At 45.4% G+C, this 21814-nt stretch overlaps 1 protein-coding gene across 6 annotated transcripts in view; it reads right to left on the bottom strand.

Annotated features, from left to right (window-relative positions):
* ABLIM3 (actin binding LIM protein family member 3) overlaps positions 1-21814 on the bottom strand; it is a 109608-nt gene that overhangs the window by 60965 nt on the left and 26829 nt on the right. For all 6 annotated transcript variants that reach the window (XM_032851494.1, XM_032851496.1, XM_032851497.1 and 3 more), the window contains exons 3-4: positions 10940-11077; positions 842-1025 (exon numbers count right to left, since the gene is read on the bottom strand). In XM_032851494.1, the coding sequence (XP_032707385.1) occupies positions 842-1025; positions 10940-11077 (322 nt within the window). The remainder of the gene's footprint in view (positions 1-841; positions 1026-10939; positions 11078-21814) is intronic.

The following is a 21814-nucleotide window of genomic DNA, read 5'->3' as shown; positions in this document are numbered from 1 at the left end:
TGGTAACTAATAGGTAGTTATTTTATGGGGAGAATAATCCATAAATTCCTTTCTTAATTAAAAAAAGCATACATTTATTCCAAACCACGTTTCTACATATGACTTAATCAGAACAGTCCATTAAATTTTAATGTATTTGTGGGCAAGGCTGAGGCCTCCTTTATTTTTTGCATCTCCTTAATGCAGTGCTTGGCACACGGTGGACCCTTCACATATGTCTGCTGAGGTAACAAGGAACCGGGGCACAGGGCATGAGGGGGAGGGAAGGGTGAACTTCCCATCACCTACCAGCTTGCCTGAGAGGCTAGATGGTTGTCATATAATGACAAGAACAGCAAAAGCAGACACAATTACGTCCCCGTCACTGAGCTACACTCTTTGCAAATGCCATCTCATTATCCTTCATAAAAAGTCAACAATGCGGCAATGGTTTTGATGCCCATTTTACCGATGAAGAAGCTGAGGCTTATAGAGAGGGCATCACTTGTCAGGGTCATGGGGGAAGGTTACAAACATATCTCTACACTATATGTGGCTGAGGGGGTAGGAGCTGGCCCAGTTGCCCGGTTTCCAGAATGGGTTCAGGGTACTCGGTAGTTCCTCTGAGGACTTCTGACGGGAAATGGGAGGCTGAGGGCTGGGGCTCAGGTCCTCACTCTGTCTGGATCTCTAGGCAAACTAGTGTTTCGCAGGAGATCACCTTTGACAGACAGGATTCGGCTGCTGTCACATTGTTCTGCCCAGGACAGTCTAGAAATCCAAGTGTCCAGCATCCAGCCCTGGGAGCCCCCAGACTGCCACGGGTCCCAGGTGGAGGGGCCGGCCTCCCCCACCTGCTCACCTGCACAAGCTGCACACGAAGCACTTGGGGTGGTAGGTGCGGCCCAGGGCAGAGATGACCTCGCCGGTGATGAAGTCCCTACAGCTGTCGCAGCGGGTGCCGTAGAGCTGCTGGTAGTCCTGGGTGCAGATGTACTCCTGGTTCTTGAAGAAGAAGCCCGACTGGGCCAGGCCGCAGCCACATACTGCGGGACACAAGGAGAAGATCGAGGGCAGGGTGAGTCCAGGGAAGGTTGGCCAGCACGAGGTTCTCGCAGGGGACAAGGCTGGCATGTGACTTGGTCATGAGTGACCCCAAAATGGTGGCACATAGGACCTCGTGGGGCTAGTGTTCCTTAAAGTGTGTCCTGAAGACCCTTTGCATTGGAAGAAACCACGGGCTCCTTAAGAGGCTGATGCCTGGGCCTGAATCAGACCCCCTGGGCGCAAGGCCCCAGGGATTTGCGTTTTGGCGCACTCCGCAGGTGATTCAGATGAGACCACGGAGGTCGTACCCCCTCTCGTGCACGGATGGAAGTTTCGGGCTGCGTGGCTCACACAAGGCCATACCATCTCATGAATTGGATAAGATCAGTTAAAATGTCCCTGGGCACTTTCCCTGTGTATGATTCTGTGCAAGGTGAACACAATTTAGGATGGCAATGGGATGAATGGTTAGAAATTTATAATCTGCTCTCCCCATAGACATAAAGAGTTGGTCTGTTCCAAGGCAAGAATGATAAAACGCAATCCCTGAACCATGAAGAGCTAACAGTATATGCCAAAAGACGACCTTATAGAACATACATCATGGGCAACAGGCCATGGGCTGGAGCGGGCAGCAAGTGCCAGGAGTGGGGAGGAAAAGGGAGCAATGTTGTGGGGGAGGGATCATGGTAGGCTTCTTGGAGGAGGAGGCACTTAAGTTGAACCCTGAAGGTGGAAAATGAGCTAAAGCACACAAGCAGGAAGTTGCAAGTGATATCTGTGTGGAGGTGTGGTATTTTTAGGGTGTGGAGGGCAGTAATAACAGGAAGACATTGATAGGCCTGTTGGAGGAGAGCCTGAGTCCAGCTTAAGAAGTTTAGGCTTTGTGGGATATTGAGGAGCCATGGATGGTTTTTCTCCTAGTTTTTCAAAACCTTAAAAAAATATTTTGAAACTCTCTGACATAAACAAAAGAAGAGAGAAGGTTATAATGATGCCCCATCACCCAGTTGCAAAAATGACCAATTGCATTGCTAGCTTTTGCACAGACAGGTGACGTATGTCACCAGGTCTTATGGGATATCCTTGCAGACAATACGAAGATGCATAGGGTTGATAACAGAGGAGTAGGTGGAGGTAGTTATAGGTGCTTGAACAACCAAAGCATGTAGGACTCCCTACCTCCAAAGGACTTAGAAACGTGGGAAGTGAGATTTCCCTCCGAGGGTTAAGTTACGAAATCCACACCTAATGGGAAGGACAGAAAGAGGCAAAATTTCTTCCAAGAGATCAAATGGCTTTTAGGGCCACCAGAACTGCTGAATGTATTGATCTGGCTAAAGCAGGGGTGGCAGCCCAGAAGAGGCTGGCCAGACATCAAGGGAAGGCCACTGGGGAGCCCATTCCAACCCTTTGACCAGCCCCCTTGTTCTGAGTCTGTAGTCACTACGTGACTTACAGTTTGACTTACTAGGTAGACTTTTGGGAGAGAAGAAGCTGGTCAGGGCAATGCAAACTACTATAACAGAGAATGACATCTCTCCATTAATAAAAGGGCACTCTGATTTTATACATTGGTTTCCTGAGGTCTTGGTGAGCATGGATCAGCTTTCTGAGGCATGATCAATGGTGTGGAAACCAATAAGATAGAATTCCAAGCCTGTAATTGTGAGGACCTGGCCTGGGTTGGGTGAGGCTACCCCAGCAAATACTGTCTCCTTGTTCATAGGGAAACTTGTCATGCAAAAGCAGTCAGGTTAAAGAGAGATATGTGGCACAAGTGTGTGTTCACCTTGCAGGCCAGAGGCAGGCTTATGGGGCCAGGATGAGTGAGCAAGAGGGCAGCCCCAGAGGTCACAGCATTAGGGGGACTGTGCAGCACAGTGGGAGTCATGATAGTTTGCAAACTGGACCACCCGGGCTCTGGGTTTGTCACTGCCACTAACTCTCTGGCTGACAATGAACTTGGTCTCTGTTCACATGCATGTACAATGAAGAAGGTGGATTAAAAAGTGATCTGAGCTTTTCTTTTGACACCGGCATGCCATGAGTCTAGGAGAAGCATTGCTCCTTTCGGGGTCTACCAGGGGCCTAAACATTTTAAACTCAGTACGAGGTGGGGCTGGCGGGCCCTGGAGCCCACCCCTGCCTGCAGAGAAGCAGGGCCTATTAGCGCAGGGGGTGGTGGTGGTTGATGATGGGAGGGTTGATCTTCTACCAGGCTTCATGAAAATTCTTCACAGCAAACAATGCCTCAAGAGCAGGCTGGGCCAGGGTACAGGGCGTTCTGGGGCGTGCAGGTGGCAGATCGATTGACTTCACGGCTGTGGAATTAGTGAGGTCATGGCCTACGACCTCATTGGAAACAGCTCCTGTTTTTTTCCTTCTTTTCTCCCCTTTGTTTCCCCGGCCAGCTCCACCCCCAGAGCGACCTCTCCCAGTGGACAAACCCAGGAGGCGGTAAGAAAACGGAACAATCGGTTCTTCCGTTTTCCCCAAGGAGCTGCAGGAGGAAGTTTTTGGTAGAAAGGATGTAAAGGTTGATAAGAATCTCAGGGGGTTCCTGGAAATACAGTGGGGAGCACGGGGATGGGAGGCAAGCTGGACAGCACGACAGATGTGTCTGAGGCTGAGCAGAGCCCGACATCCAAATAACAGGAAAGACCTTGGAGAGGGTCTGCAGCATGGAACTGATGCGGAAGTTAACACACTCAGGGCAGACGTTATTCTGTGAATCAAAAAAGTGAAGTCTATTAACAAGAAAAAAAAAAGCAGATCAATGGGTTTGACAGTGGGACAGAATATGAGAAATCAGAATCGCTTTGAGAAAATCCAGAATGAGTGTTCATTGTTAAAAAATGCCCAGAAAGAGACCTTGCCCACAGTCATCGTGCATTTCAGGGGAAAATGGACTGACCGTGTTGCGGGTCACTGGACCGTGGTCCATATTTCTGTTCTACCACTCAGGTGCTGTGTGGCTTTGAAAAAGTTACCCCACCTCTCTCAAGCTCAGCTGCCTCATTTGTGAAATGAAGAAGAAGAAATTGAGAACACACGGAGACCCGTACTTTGCAAACGAGACGGAGTTTTCAAAACCAAAGCTTTAGAAGGGTTCCTGAGGGCGATCCATTTAACATTTAAATGTTTAACTATGAACTACATTACACATACAGAAAAAGGAATAAATATACAAACACGGTTTAAAGAAGAAGAATAAAATACACTTCCCGCTACCCGCTTCCAACTCTATGAAACAGAACATTCCCGGTGCCTCGGAAGCCTGTTTGCATCTCCCGAAAGCATCCCCTTCCCCATGTTGTCCCTAACTGTTGTTTGTTATTCTCTTGCTTTTCTTCCTACTTTGACCACCTCTGATGTATCCACAAATAATGCCTTGTTTAGTTTTGCCTTTTTTGAACTTTATGTTCGTGGAACCCCACTGCATTTATTCTTCCGCGCTTGCTTCGTACTTTCAGGATGATGTGCTGAAGATGCGTCCAGGTCGATGCCCGTAACTGGGTTTTTCTGCTGTATCCCATGGTCTGTATCACAAGCGATCTACTCCACTGTCAAAGGACATTTGAACTGTTTGCAATTTTTTTTTTTCTTTTATGGAAATGCTGCTTTGGGCATTCTTGTACCTGTGAGGTGAAGCCTCGTAGTTTTCCAAAGAGTTTTTCCCATTTGCTTTCCCACCAGCAGTTTCCACCGATCCATATCATCATTAGAAGCTGATAATATATGCGTCAACCTAGTGGCTGTAAAATGTCATCTTATTGTGATTTTATGTAATTAATTAATTAATTTTTAAAAACACACTCTTTCTTTTCTCCCTCCCCTCCCCTCCCCTTCCCCTCCCCTTCCCTTTCCTTTTCTTCTTTTCTTTCTTTCTCTCTCCCTCCCTCCTTTCCTTCCTTCCTTCCTTCCTTCCTTCCTTCCTTCCTTCCTTCCTTCCAAGTGGGAGCACACATGTATGCATGTGCACAAGCAGGGTGCCAGGGGGCGAGGCTAGGGAAAGAGGGAGAGGGAGAGAGAGAAACCCCAGCAGCCTCCATGCTCAGTGCGAGCCCGACTTGGGGCTCAATCTCATGACTCTGAGACCATGACCCAAGCTGAAATCAAGAGTCAGCCGCTCAACTGACTGAGTCATCCAGGCTCCCCAACTTATTGTGATTTTAAATTTCACTTCCCTGCTTATTAATGAAATTGAGAATCTTCTTATATGTTTATGGGCCATTTGTGTTTTCAGGGTTCATCCATGCAGATGTATTGCTACAAAATATTCCACTTTATTTTATTTATCTGTTCATTGGTTGAGGATATTTGATTTGTTTCCAATTTTTGACTTGATGAATAATAGTGCCGTGAACAGTCATGCACAAGTGTTTGTGTGGACATGTGTTTTCATTTCTCTTAAGCATACATCTTATGACTTTGAAATTGTTAAGTCATAGGGTAACTCTAGAGGAACTGCAAGACGGTTTTCCACAGCAGCTGTGTACTTTGCATTCCCACCAGCAGCGCGTGAGGGTTCCAATTTCTCCACATTCTTGCCAACGCTTGTCGGATTCTCTGTCTTTTTGAAGATGGCCGATCTTGTGGGTATGACATGTGTCTCCTTGTGGTTTGATGTGCATTCTCAGATGGCTAATGCTATCGAACATTTTTTCCATGTGTTTGCTGGACGTGTGTAGAACTTCTTTGGAGAAACGTCTCTTTGGAACCTTTGCCCATTTCGAAATCGGATTATTTGTAAGTTGTAAGAATATTTTATATAGTTTAGATACAAGTTCTTTACCAGATGTATGTTTTGCAAATTTCCTTTCCCATTCAGTGGGTTGCCTTTTTACATTCTTGATGGTATATTTGAAGCACAGAGAAGTGTTTAATTTTGATGACACCTAATTCATCTATTTTTCTTCTGTTGTTTGTGCTTCTGGTATCCAAGCCAAGAAGTCTTTGGCTAACTCAAGGTCACAAAGACTTACTCTTGTATTTTCTCCTGAGAGTTTTATAGTTTCAGCTCTTACAGGTAGGTTTTTGACTTATTTTGAGCTAATTATTATGTATGGTGTGAGGAAGGAGTCCAACTTCATTTTTTTGTTTTTTTTTTTACATATGTATGTCCAGTTTTCCTAGCACCATTTGTTGAAGACTCTTCTTTCCCCATAGAATTGTTTTGGTAGCTTTGCTGACAATCACCTGACCATAAACCTAAGGGTTTATTTCTGCTCTCTCAAATCTATTGATCTATATGTCTATTCATGTGCTAATACCACATTGTCTTACCTACTGTAGCTTTGTAGTAAGTTTTGAAAATGGGAAGTTTGAGTCCTTCAGCTTTGTTCTTTTTTTTTTTTTTTCAGAAATGCTTTGGCTACTTTATGTCCTCTGCAATTCCATATTAATCTCACAATCAGCTTGTCAATTTCTTCAAGGAAGTGGGCTGGGATTTTTATGGGCATTGTATTCGCTATGAACAGAATATTGTTCTGCCCCAGATTTGTATTTTGAAGCCCTAACTCCCAGTGTCATGGTGTTTATGTAGGGGCCTTGAGGAGATACTTAGGTTTAGATGAGGTTATAAGGGTGGGACCCTTATTATGAGATTAGTGTCCTTTTTAGAAGAGACACCAGCCAGCTTGCCATCTCTCTCTCTCTCTCTCCCTCTCTCTTTCTCTTTCTGACATGTGAGAGCACAGAAAGAAGATGGCTATCTGCAAGCCAAGAAGGGAACTCTCACCAGAACCCAACCATGCTGGCACCTTGATCTTGGACTTCCGGCCTCTGGAACTGTGATAAGATAAATTTCTGTTTAAGCCACTCAACCTACAGTATTTTATTGTGGAAACCTGAGCTGAGTAAGAGAGCATCAGATCTGTGGGTTAATCTGAAGAATACTGCCATCTTGACAATATTAAGACTTCTGATCCATGAACACGAGATTTCATTTATTTAGATCTTCTTTAATATTTCTTTTCAGAGTATAAATTTTATACTTTTGTTAAATTTATTCCTATGTATTTTATTTTTGATGCTATTACAAATAAATCATTTCTTTATTTTATTTTCAGATCATTCATTGTAAATGTATAGAAATTCAATTGATTTTGGCATACTGATCTTTCACCCCCAAACCCTGATGAACTTAGTTGTTATTTCTAATAGCTTTTTAGTGTATTCCTTAGGATTTGCTATTTATGAGATCATGTCATGTGCATATAGAAATAACTTTACTCTTACTTTTTCAATCCGGATGTCTTTTACTTCATTTTCTTACGTAACTGACCCAATAGAAGCCTATGGTACAGAGTTGAATGGAAGTAGTAAGAGCAAACATCCTTTTGCTACTTTTGACTTTACAGGAAGGCAGGCAGGCAGGCAGTCTTTCACCATTAAATATGATGTTAGCTATAGGTTTGTTTGGTTCTTGAGAAATATTTTTGCTGAACACATAATTCTAAATTTAGTTATTTCTTTTAGTATATACAGGTATTACCCCACTGGTCTCTGGCTTCCTTGTTGCTACTAACATGTCAGCTGTCAGTCTACTTACCATTCATAGGCAGATGATCTATTTCTTCTCTCTGGCTGTTCTTAAAATTGTCTTTTGTCTTTGGTGATCTGTGGTTTCACTCTGATGATGTATGTAAGTGGAGTTCTTTTATATTTTTCTACTGGGATTTATTAAGTTTCTGGATCCAAGGATTTGTGTCTTTGCATGGTTCTAGAACATTCACAGCTGTCATGTCTCCAAATATCCTCCCACTCATGTATTCAATTACATATCTCTAGAACTCTGATTGAATATATGTCAAATCTTTCCACTATTTTCTCCATGCATAAATTTCTCTTTTATTTTTACCTCCTTCTTATATTTCTGAACCAAATGTATATATCTATTTCTTGGCTAAATCCTACAGTTCATTAATTCTTTCTTCAGCAACATCTAATCTGCTATATAATCCATACACTGACTTTTAAATTTCAAATATTATTTATTTTTATTTCTAAAGTTTTGTTTCTTTTTCAAATCTGCCGTGCTACTTCCTATAATGTTTCTGTTCTTGTTCTTTTTTTAAATGGCTCTTCTTACCTATTTAAATGTATTGTATGTAGTCATTATATAATGTCAGAAAATGCCAACTTATGAAGTCTTTGAGGTTCTGATTCTTTTCTTCTTTGTTTCTGTGGTGTTCTACCCCCAGTATGATTTCTGTGTTTTTGACCGTGAGTTACTCATTTGGCTAATAATGTTACATGTGGGAGTTCTTTGAGTCCTGGAGTAAAGCTGAGTTCCTCCAAAGAGGAATATCACTTGTTTCTGCCATTTGCCAAGTGTAGGATGACTTTCTTTTAAATTCTGTTTCACCTTTTTAAATATTTATGCCAAATATATAGCATGAATATAGAACATGAATCCATGTTAAGGGTGGATTATGGGTAGACATTTTGATACAAGTTTTATTCTCCTCTACCTAGTGCCAAAGTTGGTACAGAAAAGGTTCCTTGCTGTCTCCTCCTCCAGTTTATTTCTCACCCAACCATACATTGAAAGTAAGATTTTCATAGGGGAAAATCTCAGCTTTACTCAGAGGTCTCCTATTAGATTCCTACTTAGACCAGGCTCTAGCCTCTACTTCCTATGTCTCCATCATCTATGCAGCCATCAAGGCAAAAGCCCAAGGTTGCCAAGGTTGAGCATAAACCATCAGGATTAAATCTTGCACTGGCAGGCACACGAGGATTTCTGCTTTTACTTTTGTTTTTTTACCTCTGCGGGTTCTTTCATTTCATGTCAGCACAGTAGTGCATGGTAAAAGAACTGTAAGAAATATTCATAGAGATTTTAACTTTTTCAAATGAAGCTATTTAAGGTAACTATAACTGTTACTGCTGGAAACAAAAATTCTTTCATTTCTTTCACTTCTAAGCAAGTTGACATTGAAAACAGTCAGAAAAGTAAATCTATTTTTTTTTCCTTAAAGTCTCCATGAAAAGATGTTTTCCAACCTCCCTGTGGTTGATTGTCAAAATGTCCAAATTCTTCCTTTCTCTGTATTCACACCCTTGAAGTCTGCAAATCCTCCCACCAAGGGCAAGGTTTATTTCTTCATGATCTTGAACCTGGGTCAGCCCCTTGACTCGTTTTGGCTAATGGGACATTGGCAGGTATAACATAAGCTGAGGCTTAAGAAGGTCTTGCTTTCCGAAGCTTGCTCCCTGGCTGTGCTTGGAACTCTGAGACCACCATGCAAATGAGTCCAAGCCAGGCTACTGGAGGATGAGAAGCCAGATGCAGGCACTCAGCCCAACAGCCTGCCAACCACTGCCAGCTGACCCAGCAATAGCATCATGATGAGGTGAGTGGAGACAAGAAGAGCCAGCTCAGCCTGGGAGAACTGCCTGCCAACCCAGAGAATCATGAGCTAAAACAAAAAGTTACCTAAAACTATTAAATTTTGGTCTAAACAAAGGGTAACTAATTGACTTTCTTAAGAATATGATTGCACAGTCCTAGCTCAAGCCTCCTTAGAACAATTTTACTGTTTTTACCCTTTGTCCTGCCCCAGCTTCTGGGGATGTAGAAATGGTCACTCGCCAGGACACTTTTGCAAGTCAGCTTACACTAAAGGGGTGTGCCAAGCCTCAATCTGGAATTCAAATCACATCAATTAAAATATATTCCATATATGCTTCCACTAAAAACATTAGGACATATGAATATGTCATTTATTTGCTCAATGCAGAGTCTATTGAGATCCTGAGAAAGAAATCCAGAATTTTTCTCAGTGGCAGGGAAAGTCAATCTCAGACACATAAGACTGAGGTTGGACGCAGTTATTAAAATGAAAAGATCTGAGGTTTCAATTGATCTTAAATTCAATATATGTCAATGCCATGAAGCAGCTCCTCCGGAGGTCAATTCAACATCAATCGTATTAACAGAAATGGTGCCCTTGCTCTGTCTGCTAGACTTTGAGAACCGCGGTCTGTTCTAGGCACCATGTTTTAAGAATGATAGTGACAGACCAGAATGGATCAAGGAAGAAGACTCCAAGATGATACAAGTTGGAATCATTTCAGATGAAGCTCAAGGTGAGGACCCACAATGTCATCAGGGCTGGGGAGACTTGGCTGCAAATATGTGAGCACCAGCCCCAGGGAACAGCACACATGAAGGACTTGTCACACTTCGTGAGAACAAATCTAGAACCAGCAGGTGCAAGTTCCTGGTTTGGGCTCAAACATTTCCCAAACCCACGGGGCCATCCAACCTCAGAATGGCTGCTCTGGGGAAGAGAAAGCCTGGATGAGGAGTTCAAGGTGGAAGCTGGAGAGGCATCTGTCAGGGACCACGGCGGAGGGATGGCTGCCCTGCCCGGGCCAGAGGGCTCCCGGGCTCTTTCAGCAGAGTCCTACTTTCTTCTTGCTGCTAGCTATCCTGCTTGTTTAGGAACTTGTAGTTTTTAAGAGGTAACCCGACATCCATCTGCTCCCAAATTACATACCTCAGTGAAGTCATAACATACCTTCTCCCCTGTTAAGCCTCACCTTTGAGGACTGGTCATAGAAGAGGGGCTCATCTCAGAGCCCCATTCTTTCATTCACTCTCAAATTGGTTTAGAGGCACGAGACAGGAGTCTTTCCAGATGTTTAGGTAAAACTTGCAGGATTGCCTTTTTCCTTCTGGATCAGCACTGCCATTCTGAGGTCCCCAGCTTCCCTCCCTCCCCCACATCCAGAATTTTCCCTCCCACTTCCCTCCAAACTGCCCAAGGGAGAATTCTCATAAAGGCTCAAGGACAGTTTCTCTAGGGCTGTAGAGGTAGCTCAACTGCCTGTTTTTTCTGTCTGTCCCCGTGGCATGTCCTGCCATCTGACAAGGGAGCTGGGAGACTGGGCTTCCTACCTTGGCAGGTGAAGCATCTGATGTGAAAGTGGTTGTTGTGGACACGGACCACTTCTCCTTTGCAGGTGTCTCCACAGCGGTAGCACTGGATGACATTGGAGCTGCCTCGGGGATTGTAAGGATTCTGCTGATAAGGAACTGTAGGAAGAAACAAAGAGATCACTATCCAGAAGTCCTGTCTCCTTTACAAACTCTGTTACAAGACATTATCATAATCCTAACTGGGAGAAAAAGCAGAACACGTGCAGGTAATTGGCCAAGTACCTTCAATACATCAGCAGGCCGCATATGCCAAGCTAAGTCATCATGGAGATGCGAGTCCATGAATCTCCTTAAGCAGGCAAAGACTTATGAGTGAGCATAAGCTTTCCTTGCCATAATAGAGGTCAAATTTATAGAAGAACTAAAGTACTAAAGTAAAGTAAAGAAGAACTAAAAGTAAAGTAAAAGAAGAAGTAGAGTATTTCAAGGTAAATGATTCAGAAATAACAGTTCTTGGGTGATTCTGGATCAAAACCAGGACTTCTCAAGAGAATTTCTTCTCAAGGTCCCAGAATTCTCAGGTCCCAGACTTCTCAAGAGAATTTGGTTCTTGCAGTTGACATGGGTCTCAAAGAAATGGGCGACCTCCAATGGGCTTGGAGCAAAGCAAGTGACATTCCCTCTCTGGGCGTCTAGTTTTGACATCTATAAAATGAGGGTGGTCAATGGTAGTATGGGTTTTGTACAAAAGATGCATAAAGGGGTGGCACTCTAGTTGGAAGGAGGTTGGAGAGAGGACTCATCTGAGTGGCACTTTCCATAACAATGAGAAAATGTCAAAAGTATATAATTAAGAAAAAAAATCTGGTAGAGATTATGAAGGGCCTATGGTCATGGAGGTTGGGCACTTGACGATACTGTATAGAGCTACTACCCTATAGGTCTATTCTCTTGCCCAGACTCTCCATGGCCACGTTTCCAGAACTCCTGTCCCTGAGATATACTTTACTTGGCCACTCTAAATCTGACCTCTGGTATTTAATATTAGTAGGCACCTGCTTAGAATAAAAAAATTCAGGGTTGGGAGGGATACTGCCAGCTCTCAGGTCCAACCTCATTATGTATAAGCTACTGAGATAACTTTGCCAATGAGGAACCAGATCTTGTCTCTTGTAAGAAGCCCCTGGGGAGATTGGGAGAGATTTCCTCAATTCCTCAATTCTCAAAGTTGAAGCAACAGTCCCAAATCTTTTGCTCATACTCTATTAGGAGGAAGCTCACTCTTGTCCTGGCTATAAAGATGACCACCTGATTGGAGGGGAATTGATGTTTACCATTTAGACATGCAGGCTTACTGCCTAAATTTTGAATAAGTTTATTATAAATTAATCTGGACTCACATGAACCTTGAACTGCAAAGGAATTTACAAAATACTTGCTTCAGGGCTTCTTGACCTAGTGTGGTCATGGTTAATGGGTGTTCACTGAAATTTGAATCTTTTATTCTAGGCACAAGGAAGGATGGCACATGGTGTCTTGCTTGGCATGAAAAGTGAATGGAAATCATGTGTGTCACTTTCAACTGGAGCCAGCCAGTTTGTTATCTGCCATATTGCCTTTTCCATAACCCAGCAACCAGGGATATCCCAGATGGTGTGCCGGGTGCATCAGCTCGGATCCCTGATTGAGCCCTGGAGTGCAGATCCAAGACTAACCCAGGACGAACATCTATGGTGAGCAGAGAGTAACTTTTGTTGTCATGACCTTGTTACTGCAGCGTATCTGGATGGATATGCCTGGGATCTAATATTTCTAATTAAATATAAAGTTTGGTATGATGTACATTATGCTACAGCTCTCTTCAGATTCTCAAAGATGGCCTCCAAAACTGATCTTAGCTGCTTTCCTCCTTTTAAAGACAAGTAACAGGAAAACAGGATTTCCTTTTTCTTTCTTTCTTTTCTTTCTTTCTTTCTTTCTTTCTTTCTTTTTCTTTTTTTTTTTTTAAGATTTTATTTATTTGGGAGAGAGAGAGAGGAGAGAGATTGAGAGAACAAGTGGGATGAGGGGCAGAGGAAGAAGCAGACTCCCTGCAGAGCAGGGAGCCTGATATGGAACTTGATCCCAGGACCCTGAGATCATGACCTGAGCCGAAGGCAGACACTTAACTGACTGGGCCACCCAGGCACCATGGACTTTCAATTATCTTCCACTAACAGGTCTCCCGAATCCCCCTTGTGCTATAGGGCAAGAAGCTGGTTACTGAGCCCTGAAAGTGTTGCATCTGACAACTTTGCTGTCTGAGGCGGGAGAATAATATCCTTCTCAGAATCTTTGTCTTGAGGAGTCCCTGCCCCTTATTCAACTTTTCTGCTGTCTTAAATTTAAGACAAAATGTAGTGAGTTAGCTAGTTAACTAAATCATTAATTAACTCACTAAATGGGTTAATACACACAAAGCATTTCAAAAAGTGCATGAAGTGTTCCACAAATGCTCACCGGTACCATGACCATCACACCCTCCCCACAGCTCAGAGCAATCCTTCCCCACCCCCAGAACGTCCATAACCATTCATCCCATCTCCCCTTCTGCTTTCTTTGCTTTGTGCTCACCACCCCTGGAAAATATTTCACTCTTCCCTCTTCTACCAGTTCGTGAGAAAGGTATCTGAACAGTGTGCTGATCCACGATTGTTGAGGGAAACAAAACTGTGAGTCTGAAAATCAAGTAAGAACTAACAGGATAATCATCATCGACAGCAATGAGAAGTCTGAAAAGTACCCAAAAGCCTCCCCACCCCAGAATCACTGCCCGAATTCTCATTTACCTTTTCTAATTTAACCTGCCTTATTGCTTGAGAACCAACTTCTACGATCAATTAGATTTTCCCCTGATTTGATTTTCTGGGGGAAATTGACTTGGGATCATGGTTTTCAGTCAAGACTCAGTCTTTTTTTTTTTAAAGATTTTATTTATTTATTTGACAAATCACAAGTAGGCAGAGAGGCAGGCAGAGAGAGAGGAGGAGAAGCAGGCTCCCTGCTGAGCAGAGAGCCCAACTCGGGGCTCGATCCCAGGATCCTGGGATCATGACCTGCTGAAGGCAGAGGCTTAACCCACTGAGCCACCCAGATGCCCCAAGACTCAGTCTTTGACCCACTCAGATAAAAAGATGTAAAATCTGGGGGAGGGGACAGATTAGGAAAATGGGTTTTCTGGGCACAGAGTTAGTGATGACCCCCCCCACCCAACTCTGCTGCTTTCCTCAGGATCAGGGTACTCCTTTGGTGCTGCTGAGGGTGGCTGGAAACCCACAAGCGTCTGATGTTTGTAAACCGTCCCACAAATAGAAATGCAGGCCTCATTTGTATGAGTTCTTCCAGATTGCTGATGTAAACTGTGATTATAAAAGGGCAGCAGTGTAGCAAGATTTGAGTTTACAGACGTGTGAAGATTTTCCTTATCTAGATAGTGCCAACAGGAGCTCTAGGGGTCAGGGGAAGGTAGGCTGAGCTGTGCCATATCAGCTCTTGCCCTGAAGCTACCTCGTTCCCAACAAGATCTTGTATCTTTGGGTAATTAAGTCAATGACATAATCAAACCATACTCTGTGTGTGTGGAAGGTGCCATTTCTTCCCACCAATCCCTACCCACCCTCCCCCAAAGCACTGGAATTTTATTGCTGATTTTCTGCTGGTTATTATTTCCACGAATTTTGATCTCAGAAAGAACTAGAAGCTAGTCACATGATTTATAACATTTGTCTTATGTACAAATGTCTCTTTAATTCCAGATTGACTTGTATTTTGAACTACCTGTCCTTGACAGCAACATTTTAGAGAAGACATGAGCCTCAAAGGACATTAGCTCGGATGACTTGTGAAATAATCCATGAAGTTATGAAGTTTAGAGACCTGGATCATGGGATATGTTTCTAAAACATGGCCAGGAAAGGGCACATAGGAGGGACATTGGCAGTGACAATCTGTAAGGAGTGCTGTCCAACAGATTTCTGAGTACAGAAATGTTCAATATTTACACTGTCCAAAATAATAATTAATAGCCCTATGTGGCTGTTGAACATTTGAAACATGGCTAGTGTGACTGAGGGACTGAATTTTTAATTTTATCTCATTTTAATTAATATAAATTTACATTTAAGTAGCCACATGTGGCTAGTGGTACCACTACTGGACATTTCAACTTTATAGATCCATAAACAGAAAACCAGGCACTGAGACTGGGGAAAGAAGAAATTAACTCTGCTGGAACCCTACTTAAATAAAAATAACATGTGCAAATTAATTCGGGTATACCACCTCAGACTTAAATTATTCCTTTTCATCCTTGAAGAGTTTTAAAGTTGTACTCAAAAGCAGTTTGCAATCTGAACCAATTACACACACATTCACCCATCCTGAATTTGACCTAGAAACAAAAGATTCCAAGCAATGCGATAAATATTAATTTTTTAAAAAGTCACAATTTTTCAGGTACTGCGAGACTGAACAATCTTAATTTTTCCAAGACTAGAAGCAAAGAGGTCAATTGGCAATGGCTGTCAGTATACTTTTTTAAGACAGAAAATCAGCCCAGTCAGCACCTGTGAGATGAAAAATGAAGGGTTGGCTGCAATTGCACTAATGGGTATTTACCCCAAAGATACAGATGCAGTGAAAAGAAGGGTCATCTGAACCCCAATGTTCATAGCAGCAATGGCCACAGTCACCAAACTGGAAAGAACCAAGATGCCCTTCAACGGACAAATGGATAAAGAAGATATGGTCCATATATACAATGGAGTATTATGCCTCCATCAGAAAGGATGAATACTCAACTTTTGTATCAACATGGACGGGACTAGAAGAGATTATGCTGAATAAAATAAGTCAAGCAGAGAGAGTCAATTATCATAGGGTTTCGCTTACTTGTGGAGCGTAAGGAATAACATGGAGGACATTGGGAGAAGGACAGGAAAAGTGAACTGGGGGAAATCAGGGGGGAGACGAACCATGAGAGACTGTGGACTCTGAGAAACAAACTGAGGGTTTTCGAGGGGAGGAGAGGGGGAGGTTAGGTGAGCCTGGTGGTGGGTATTATGGAGGACACGTATTGCATGGAGCACTGGGTGTGGTGCAGAAACAATGAATCTTGGAACACTGAAAAAATTAAATTAAATTAAAAAAATAAAAATAAAAATGTTATTTGTGCAGGTAAAAAAAAGAAAAGTGAAGGGTCTAAAATAGACACCCAGCAGACCTTTAGTTCTAAGAGAAAATACAACTTAATTCCACAACTAAATTTGCAAGTAAAGCTCTTCCCAAGTGTGACAGAGATAATTTAAAAGTGTGGGAGCACAGCCACACATTAGAAGGGGAGGGGCAGCTGGCCTCCCTGTAAGTTAAAGAGAGCGCATGAGTCAGAGGAGCTAGAAGTAAGCTCGACACCCAATTCCCGCACCCCGCTTTCCTCCTTCTCTCCGGGGGGCTGTTGTTCCTGTCTCAGGAGTTTCTCATCACGAGCCCCAGCTGGCCTGAGTTCCGGTTCTCTCTGCGCTGTTACCTGCTTTGACCATCTTGGACGCGCCCTCCCTCTGCAGTCACTGAGGATGAGATGGGACAAAATGATTTATGAAATCCCCTCCAATTAAAAGCTGGTTCTGGCTCTGTGTGTCCTTCTCTGTGCCTCTTCCGCCCTCCACACACTCCCTTCTCTCCATTAACCGGTCTCACTCTTCAACTCCCCGGTGCTGCCATTCGATTACTCTCTTTTAAGAGCCGGTCACGGCATGCTTCCCCTCTCACAGACAACGTGACCTAAGTTATGCTCCCCTCACTGATGTGGTGCCTGCACGCTTGGTCCTTCCCCCCTCTGAGGGTGGCCTGACCTTGTAGAAAGAGACGAGCCTCTGTTCTAATCGCGTCATCTTTAAACTCGTCTTTAGGAGGTAGAAGCACCTATGGTGTCCTGGGGCGTAATTAAAAGAATGACAAAGCTGTCTTGGAGACAACAGAACCACTGTGAAAAATGGCTGGAAGTGTAATAGAAACAGTGCAGCTTCTGCCTGAACAGTGCAACATCAAGTAGAGAGAATCAACCAGCTCCAAAATGAGCTCGCAACCGCCCCGGGCCCCGGGAAGCAGCCAGGCGCCGCAGCTGTCACACGTCGGCAACTCACGGCTTCATTAGGGCCCAAAGTACCCTGAGTGTGTTCACAGGTATTTCCTAAGCACGGAGGAGAAGACCCGACTGTGGATCCAGGCATTTCACGGGTAGAAAGCAGTCTGCCTGACAGGTTAGGGTGGGGTCTGTGGACAATAGTCTCTGGTCCTTTGCAACATGACCTTGAGTTTGGTTTTGGAGTTGAACTGGGATCTGCAGCCCTGATCCCGTCTCCTGGGAAAAGGCGGCAGTGACAGGGGATCCCTGTGTTGACAGGCACTGGGTGCAGGGGTTCGGGGTGTGGATGCTGGAGTCAGGGGGGCTGGGTTGGTATTCTAGCTCTGCTGCCTGCCGGCTGTGTGACCTTGAGCAAGTTAAGTGCATGATGACGCCTGTCTCAGTTTGCTCATCTCTAGAATGGGAACAACTCAGGTCAGCTGTGAGTATTAAATCACTTCAGTTATATAAAAGTGCTTGGGACACTGCTTGGGCTTAACGAATATAAGCAAAAATTAATATTAAAGGCTCTCTCAAGTCACGCACCCCCACCTCAACTCAGTGCGGGAATTCTTTCTGAATTGCCCCTTGCCATTCGCCCTGGGTTTGGCTCAAATATCGTCAAATCCGTTTTGGGGCCAGTCCAACTTGGGCAAAGGTTTTCTGGTTGTCCCTCCCTGCTGCCGCTCAGGAAGAGAAGCCCCGGCTGCAGCCGGTTCACCCCCTTAAAGCAACCTCTTCTTTCTGCCCCCATCCCTGAGCTTTCTGTTGATGGGTTTCTGTGGGCTGCAGAGGTGGGTGGCTGACACGCTTTTGATGTATCCTGCTGAGGAATGTGTGAATTGGGTGTTTCCTGTTGTGGGAAACAGAGGCTATGATCTATGTTTTCCTGGGGCGGTGTATTTTGGGCACATCTGCTGTTTCTAGGGGGATGTGTTGGCGTGTCAGTTGTGTGTGCATACTTAGAAGAGATGGGTGATTTGTTTTCTGAAAACTCTGCTAGGGAGACCATGAGAGCTGCTTTTGGTAACCCCTAAGGGCCCCGCGTGTATCATCTCATTGTGTCATGACATCTATGCTCATCGTGCGAATCCCTGGAACCCATCAGAGCTCCCTGGGCTGGGAGGTCACTTAATACAGAGATTGTGAGCCTCGTGAGGGCAGGGACCACGGTGTCCTGTCTGTCTCTGCACTGTACGTGCCAGGTCTGTAAAGGCTCAGTAACTACTTGATGGGTAAATACAAGACCGAGTAAGATGAGTCCCATGGTTTCATTTAGCAAATGAGAAGGCTGAGGCCCGGAGGGAGATGGAGAGAACTCAGGCATGCCGCGTGTCAGTGTCTGAGGGTGTGTGTTCTAGGATAACAGGATAAAAGAGAGCGCAACCTGCAGCGTGGCCCACGGGTCACAGACAGGTGGGGGAGGGAGTTCACAGTAGAATATGCTTCCATCAGTCTGGAGTCATGCTGAGGCTTAGCATTAGCCTAGGTGGGCTGGGAGTGGGGAAGGGGGGTCTGAGGTCCAAGATGCAGAAGGATGAGGAGGGAGCTCGGAATGAAGCCATGCATGAAGAAACAGCAGGGGCGAACGCCCAAGGAAAGGTCTGGAAGGATAAGAGAGCATGTTTGCAGAGTGGTTACTCTGTCAGGAACTGGGCTCAGCAGTGTAAATATGCCGTCTCACTGAGTTCTCATAATTCGGGGAGGGGGGTGATATTATTATCCCTATTTTACAGATGGGGAAACGGAGGCCCAAAGAGCTGAGGTCACTTGCTCACAGCCATATCATTAGGAAATGGCAGAAGGAACCTGAACTTAGGCAGCTCTCACCATGAAGCTCTACTGCTGGCCACGCAGAAGGGCCAAGAGGGGTTCCCTCTGGGGAGGGAGTGGGCTTGGGGGAGGCTACGGGGGATCTACTATCCCCCCCGCCCCCCGCAGTAATCATCCATCCATTACCCGGCTGACTTAAGATACGTACATAAATTCCACACAGGTTGAGGAATAATGTTTGTCGGGTACAGACCAGGAAACCGGACGCAGTGACTGAGCATCTGTGGCTGAAGGTGAGGATGAAGGGGCTGTGATGGCTGCCCCCAGGGCGAGGGCATGACCACCTGGAGTCACTTCGTGGCTCAGGACGGATGGCCTGGCAGGTGTGTGTGTGGGGCTCCCTGGAGGGGCAGCTCAGCAGGTGCTGGCAGCTGGCGCTGGGCAGAGGCAGGAGCCCTCTGGGGATCCCCGGGTCCCTGCCCAGGTGGCCTGACCTGGCCACACTTTCCCGTGTCAGCAGGTCAGGAACGTCAGTAACACAGCCTGTGACCCCAAGACGTTCTGGTCAAACCTTCGCCGCCACAGAAACCCTTTCCCAGCCTCTCTCTCTGCCAGGCTCAGCAGTGTGCTCCGCGGTCAGGGAGTGCGGCTGGCAGCAGGGCTCGAGCAGACGGACTTGCTAGACCCAGCCGGGTCCCTTAGCACAGCCAGGGCCCTGGAGGGGCGGGGGGGCGAGGCCTGACCCGCAGCCGTGGCTGGAAGTTATTCTTCATGTGAGAGTGGGGTTCCTCACTGAAATGGGAACAGCGTATTTGTTATTGATTTGGTGAATTCAGAAAGCTGGTCCAGATCCGGAGTCAAAGAATTAGGTTTCCCCTTATTTCTATGTTCATCTTATGATTGTAAATTAAAAAAAAAAAAAAGATAAGAAAAAAAAGAAGAGACTGTGTATTTCTGATTGAAGTCAATAAAACACTATACGATTAAAAAAAAAACCAAAACAAAACGAGAAAAGTCCTCAATTCTGTAAGTCAGAGTGGTTCCTCTTTCAAGATAAGCAGAAACTAAGTGGCAGGCAGTCTGCACCTCCGTTCCCCTCTTCACTGGGGGGTCTGGTCCAGGACTCAGCCCAGCGGGGGCAGCATGGGCCTCTTTTCTAAGGACTCAAATAGATCTGTGTTCTCATTTCTTTCCCTGAGATTCTCCTCCCCACCTCTGGGCCAGGGAATCATTTTTTGTTAGCTGGGGGTAAAGGAGCCCTTTCTGCCCTATCTAATTTATACTTTCTCTAGAATATTTAGCTTTGTAATGGATCCTTCCTGTTTTGAGGGCACAGACTTGAAACTCAAAAGCCAGGAAGCGACCTCTTTTTGTCTCTGCCTTCTGCTGCCCATCCTGGCCCTGAGGCCTCCCTCCCTGAATAGAGGGGGAAGGATGAAGACGGCGGCTGAAGGAAATACCAGTTAATATTTCAAGAATATCATCTCGCTACACTGGGGCCATGAGTTTTGAAAATCTAATCTAGAGACCTGGGTATGAACGGCTGAGGTTCTGTTGAGCCCTGACAGGGAAGGGGATACTCCCTAGCGAATCTGACATTTTTCCCACTGGGGTTGCCTCCTCTCAGCAAACACCAAGTCTCTTGTCACACTGCTGACTCTCTTCCTCACTACCTTTACCAAAGTCCCCAGTCAGGGACACTGAGGGGCTATAAGAGGAGCCCAATACGAACACAAATTGGGCAATTACTTTGTGCCATGCCCCTTGGGCTTCATACCTCCCAACTCACTGAATTCTCTCAGCCCCAGGAGACAGATACCATGGGATCCCTCTTCTATCTATGGGCAATCTGAGGCCCAGGGAGGTTCGTTAATTTGCCTGAAGTCCCATCACATGTAAAGGTTGGAGCTAGGGTTGAGGCAGGCACTGTAGATCTAGAAGAGATTTGATTTTCCCTCCCAGGGGGTATTTCCAGCTGGGCTTCCTTCTGCCCAGTGTATCCTGAGGGAAAGAGGGGGACCTGCCCAAGCATCGCCAGCAGGCAGCATGGGGCTGCCTTGCACTGGGGCCTTGACACACCTTTTCCAGCATCTCTACAGCTTTTTGGGAATACGATTTGGGTTTCCTCTGGGGTCCTGGAAGCCATGTTGGAAGTAGAGGGACTCCAGGAAGCCAGTGATTGTCTGTGCTCTGAGTGACTCCATCCCTTGGCCTGTGAGCCGGAGGTTTGAACACTTATACAATGTTTGCTTCCTGAGGCTGGCAGGCCATCAGGCTCCGAGACACCGTTGAGAAATGCAAGAAACATCAGCTGTCACCCCGGCTCCCCTTGACTTACGGGTTTTTAGCGGAAGACACACAGAAAACATCTCGTCTAGAGGTTTCTTTTTCGTTTTCCTTTTTGGTTTTTTTGGAAGCTTCAAACATTTCCTTGAAATGCTGAAATGGCCTCCAGGTTGTACAGATTCCATCGTAAACCATGCTCAGAATGCAAACATCCGGTCCCCTCGCGGGCATTCGGGGACAGTCGCCAGACCAGGGGATGCCTGTACTGCATGGGGCTCCCAGACACGCTTTACTTGGGCAGCCTGGTGTTTGTTTCTGAGCCTTCCAGAACACCATGGTTCCTACCTCTTCCTTTCTGCCTCACCCCTGGCCAACTTCTCTCCCTCACAACCAGGCACCTGAAGGCACGGGTGTTGCTGTTCCCGCCTGGGGCCCATAGAGCTTCTATAATTGAAGAGGTGGAGGGCCCGACACGGACCTACTTATGACCCTCTCTCTCCAAGCTGGCCCCCAGCTCCCTCTCCCACCCAAGCACACCTTTACAGCCCTGAGGCGCAGAGAGTGGCTGAACCTGCTCAGCGTCCCCACCATGCTGGCCACACTAGGACCAGCAGAGAAATGCTCTGGCTTCAGATCGGGCAGGTTGCCTGAAAGGACGCCAAAATGACGGCCAA

This window comes from Lontra canadensis, unplaced genomic scaffold, assembly GCF_010015895.1.
Source record: "Lontra canadensis isolate GAN:19392208 unplaced genomic scaffold, GSC_riverotter_1.0 scaffold5, whole genome shotgun sequence".
Taxonomy (NCBI): Eukaryota; Metazoa; Chordata; class Mammalia; order Carnivora; family Mustelidae; genus Lontra; species Lontra canadensis.
Note: the sequence above shows the minus strand (reverse complement) of the source record. Positions and strands in the feature narration are given on the sequence as shown.